Source organism: Arachis duranensis, chromosome 5, assembly GCF_000817695.3.
Source record: "Arachis duranensis cultivar V14167 chromosome 5, aradu.V14167.gnm2.J7QH, whole genome shotgun sequence".
NCBI classification, from domain to species: Eukaryota; Viridiplantae; Streptophyta; class Magnoliopsida; order Fabales; family Fabaceae; genus Arachis; species Arachis duranensis.
Window position 1 is genome coordinate 4,057,866 of NC_029776.3, and position 4,985 is coordinate 4,062,850.

Below are 4,985 nucleotides of genomic sequence, written 5' to 3' on the forward strand. Positions count from 1 at the left end.
TTTGAAAAAGCAACGCGCCACACTGTCGCTGCACCCTTCTTCTTCCATGCGTCCCGCGCCGTCGCTACACCTTCTTCTTCCTTGCGTCGCGCCCCCTGCTCTCGACGTTGCTGTTGTACCTTCTTCTTCTATGCGCTGCGTTGTCCCTGTTCTCCTTGCAAGTGACGTTGTCGCTATATGCCTCTTTCTCCCCTCCGTGATGTCGCACTGTTGCCGAGTCAGAGGCCTTGTTCTGCCACTGCTCTAGCGCTGCACCTTTGCCCTTGCTTCCACGCTGCACTTTTGCCTTTGCTTCCACACTGCTGCGTCATGTATTCGTCACTTCTATCACATGTCGCTTTGCTTCGTTCTCCCAAATAATATGACCTAAATAAACATCCACATCTTATTGAAGAGAATCATTTACATACATAGTAAAACGAACATTCTGCGAAGTATGTGCATGCATAATAAAGCAAATCAAGAAAAATACTAATGGTATACTCAAATAAACATCCATATTAGAATAAAAAAATATCCGCATACATAATAAAATAAACATCCAATTTAGTTGATAAGAAATAAATAACGAGATAATAGGTGTGAGGATACCGAGATCAAAATACAGCGACGGCAGTGGCACAGGATTGCGAGAGAGTAGTTGCAACAAAAATAAAAATAAATTTAAAATTACAATTAACCTAATTAATTCAAATTTTAATTTTTAAAATTCAAATGAACTTTTTTTAACAAATTGTTTACGTTGTTAAAAAAAAGTTTTTTTTATACTTTTTCAATTGAATTATGTCTTATTTTATTTAGTTTAAGATAAATACAAAAATTAAAATAAATAGAATTAATTAAATTTTGTTAATTAGAAAATAAGAGTAATTTAAAAAATATTAAAATTTAAATATTCATTTTAAAAAATTGTAGTTATGTGTCTATTTTTTAAGATATTAAAAGGACAAAAAATTTATTTATTAAGACTAAAATTTTAATTACAGATTGAGAGTTGAGAATGTGAAATAGTATTGATCCAATTTTTTAACGTTAGTCCCAGTTAATTTTAGGATACGTTTAGAAGAGAAATTTAAATTGAGAGACTAAAACTAAAACAAAAAAATAAAAATTAAGAAACTGAAACTAAATTAAATTTTTGTATTATATTTAATATAAAATATATTAATAGACAGCAAAATAGTTTAATTTTAATTTCTTATTTCTTAATTCTTATGTCTCACTCCCCTGACCAAACGCTACCAAATTGTATTTGTTGGCGCAAAGAAGCCACCTTGTCTTCTACGCCATCGCCATCTGCCTCCGTTGAAACAACAAACTAACACCTCCACCTTCAACCCATCAACACTCACGCGTTTTCGACTTTTCATCTATCTCTTTCTCTCATGTACAACGCTATTACCTTCCCGTCTTCTTCTTCTCTTTTCAGTCTCACATAAAACCAGCAACAACAATGGCTTCCACCTACAGCTGCAAGCATTGCGGCACCAACCTCAACCTGAGATCCTTCTACGCCTTCCCACCGGACTTCTACTTCGAGGCCGGCAACAAAGGTTCCGTCTCCTTCTCCGCCGTGGACGCCGCCAAGCTCCGATTCGAGAAAGAGGACAAAATCAAACCCTTCTTCGAAACCCTAAACTACTGGGGCATCCAACGAAAGAGGACCAAGATGATCTGCAACTCTTGCGCCCATCTCCTTGGCTACATCTACGACGACGGCCCTCCACTCACCGATACTCCCGGTCAGTTCCACATGGGTCCCAGCCAGGTCATACCTCGTGCCCCCAGGTACCGCTTCAAGACCAAAGCACTCACAATTCTTCAACATCCCTCTTAAGTCTTATCACAACTTTTTTGTATATTATATACTTTATATTTCCAGCTTTCATTATAATACAAAATTAATCATCATTTGCATATGATTGCGTTTATTGTATAGTTTATGCTTGGTTTCTGAATTCTGATTGAATGTCAAGTTGGATATGAATTATGTCTGGCTATGATAGTTTTGAGAGAATAATTCTAGATATGTGTATTGTCATGTTGAATTGTTCTGTTTGGTAACCATAAGTAATCCAAGATAGTCTTTCATTTTTGCTGGATCAAGGTTGAGGTGATATTTTCTTCTCTGCAGGAAATGTACAATGATTCCTTCTAACTTCTTTTAACAAATTTATCCTTTTTTTTTCTTTGGAGATGCTTTAACACACTCCTATGAATTTAGCATCAGACAGATTTTTCTTGAATTCTCTTATGACTAGTATGAAATTGACTGTCAAAAAAACCGTGTTCCCCATTTTTTTGTCCACAATCGTACCAAATCCAAAGCTGCTGCTGAAGATATGAGTGTGATTTAGACCATTAACTTGAGTATCTCCTTGCACAAATGAATCTTGCCATGTTATTTTTTCACATAATATTGTCATATGTGATCTTTTCACTATGAATTCATGTCTTGTAATATGTTTTTTGTCACATATAATTTTTTACAAGAGCAATGCTATATAGCTAGTAAATATTTTTATTTTTGGCCAGCACTTAGCCAGCAATAAATTGCACCCATATCTCTAGATGTTTTGCACACAAGAAATATATAATTTGCATTTATATTTACTAGAATTTTATACACATAAATCAATACAGTTTGCACCAATCAATACAGTTTGCACCAATGAATCAATATAATTTGTATCCACGCTTTTTTAGAATTTACACACATAAATGAGTAAAATGACAATTTAATATCTGTGCTAGTAAAAAATAATAAAAATTGCTAGTCCCAAGAATTCTTCTTGCAATTTATTTTCTTATATGACATGGCGTGTCTAAAAAACGAGAAAAGAAAATACTTTTTTTTAGTCTACTCTATTAAATATTTATAGGTAATTTACATGGAGTAGAATCTACAGCACTAGATACCAGCTTATGCTATATGGTAAATTGGTAATATGTTCCATTAGAAGAAACCTTCTTCTACCTGAATTAGATGCATCGTTAGTCTCTTTTCTCGATTGTTTTCTCAATTTCTCATATTTTGGTTGTTTCTTTCGTTGTGTGCATTTTGGGGTATACAAGATTACTATGAAACTCTAGCGTTGGCGGTAGAATATACAAAGTAAATTGTTGGTCTTGGGCACCGAAAAGTCGTATTTTATATTTTTATTATATATTTTATTCTTTTGTTGCCAACCGTTCATTCTGATTTCCATTTTATATTATAATGGTAAAGCTTGTATAGTGGCAACTAGCATGCGAATAATCAAATTTCTAATGTAAGTGATTTATGAAGGAAAGGAATCCAAAGCACAAATGTTTCTCCTTTTGGGAATAAGAACAAGGAAAAAGAAAAATTGAAATGAAACTGCTAGGGAAATCACAAAACTATATGCATTATTCATTAATGCAAGCTTTCGCACATCCCTGTTTCACGGACCTTGAATAGTTTGGTAGCGTTTGTTTTGAGATACTGAGACAGAGACTAAGTATCATGTTTGTTGGTTTAGAGATTGATACTAAAATTTCTGTCTCTGTCCCAAAATTTCAATATTTCAATACCTCCAAAAAATAGGGACATAAGGGACTAAAATTTTTAGAGATGGAGGCTGAAATTTTAATAACATTTTATACCTAAAATACCTTTATTTCAATTAATTAATTCTAATTTTACTTTTGTACAACTTAAATTAAAATTTCATTCTTGTTTCAATTTCTGTCTCAAACTTTATACCAAATAGAATACTGAGATTTATTTTAATCTCTGTCTTTTAGTCTTTATTTCTCAATCTCGGTCTTTCCACCAAATGCTAAGATTACGAGTTTTTTTGTCTTGGCAGTCCTATAAATTTCTTGTACATTAAAAACCCTAGTCCTCAAATCTAGCATATACATAGCTGGAGCTGAGATTCTTTGAACCGAATTATGATAATAACAGATGATGTTAACGTTATCTAAAGAAACTTGTGCAATTCTAATGTTGAAGATTTTGATACTGCGGAGGGATTGGATTCAATTATCTTAATTGTTTTTGGATGCTGGTCAAACCTCAATAAGAAACTTAGATAGTGATCAACCTACGATGTAATATTATAACTATGCTTCTTAGAATATAATTCCATCCCCATCTTATTTATAAAGAGAAATATTAGGTGGTTAACTAAAAACGTTGATTTTGCAGTATTCTCCTCTATTAAATTGATCGTATTTGCCATTTGCCAACAGTTGGCCTTTTGCTTTGTAGAAGGGCCGGTACTGGTTGTCTAGTGGTTCATAGTTTATATGAGTTAATATCATTGAAATTTGAAGTCGGATTTAATTTGATCTTGAAATTTTTAATAGACTCAAATTAGATTTCGAAATTTAAAATCGTAACTCACATTAATTTTTAAGCCAATCTCCGTTAATGACATATTGATTCGGTACATTAATTTGTTGCGACTTGGATTTCTTTGTCAGGACCGCAAAATTTTCAAATTGAGTTTGCTATTGTCATCTTTTGTAAGGATATTGGAGAGTTAATTAAGCTTTTAGGAAATTTAATAGGTCTTGGTCACATGAAATTTAGGCGAGGAGTTCAAATCTTAGTAAATTTAACATGCAAAATCAACACTCAATTCATGGAAAGCAGCTCAAGAGTTAACGTGAGTTACTATTGTAAATTTTGGGAGCCAAATTAAGTTAATCATAATTTAGTCACAAAAAAAAAAGTCAATGTAATTTTAAGAGTCAATCTAAATTTGACTTCAAATTTTGAAGGTGAAATTGAATATTAACTCTAGGTTATACATTAGGACTTTAACCTAAAGTCCAGTAAAAAAAACTAAAGTAAATTAGCTCATTCCCAAAGAAAACTTAATCAGGTAAAATATTTGACAAGAAAGTTGATTTCGGTCTTTTCCTCGTAGATTATAAAATAGTGGTTCGAGATGAAATCAGGTAAAAATAGTGATTCGATATACTTTAGTTTTTTACTTTCTCTTTAGATGAAA

At 32.7% G+C, this 4,985-nt stretch overlaps 1 protein-coding gene across 1 annotated transcript; it reads left to right on the plus strand.

Annotated features, from left to right (window-relative positions):
- Positions 1-1,227: 1,227 nt before the first annotated feature.
- LOC107487339 (uncharacterized) lies at positions 1,228-2,106 on the plus strand. Its single transcript, XM_016107955.3, has one exon. It carries the CDS (start codon positions 1,454-1,456, stop codon positions 1,835-1,837), a length of 384 nt encoding a protein of 127 aa, XP_015963441.1. The 5' UTR covers positions 1,228-1,453; the 3' UTR covers positions 1,838-2,106.
- Positions 2,107-4,985: the final 2,879 nt, after the last annotated feature.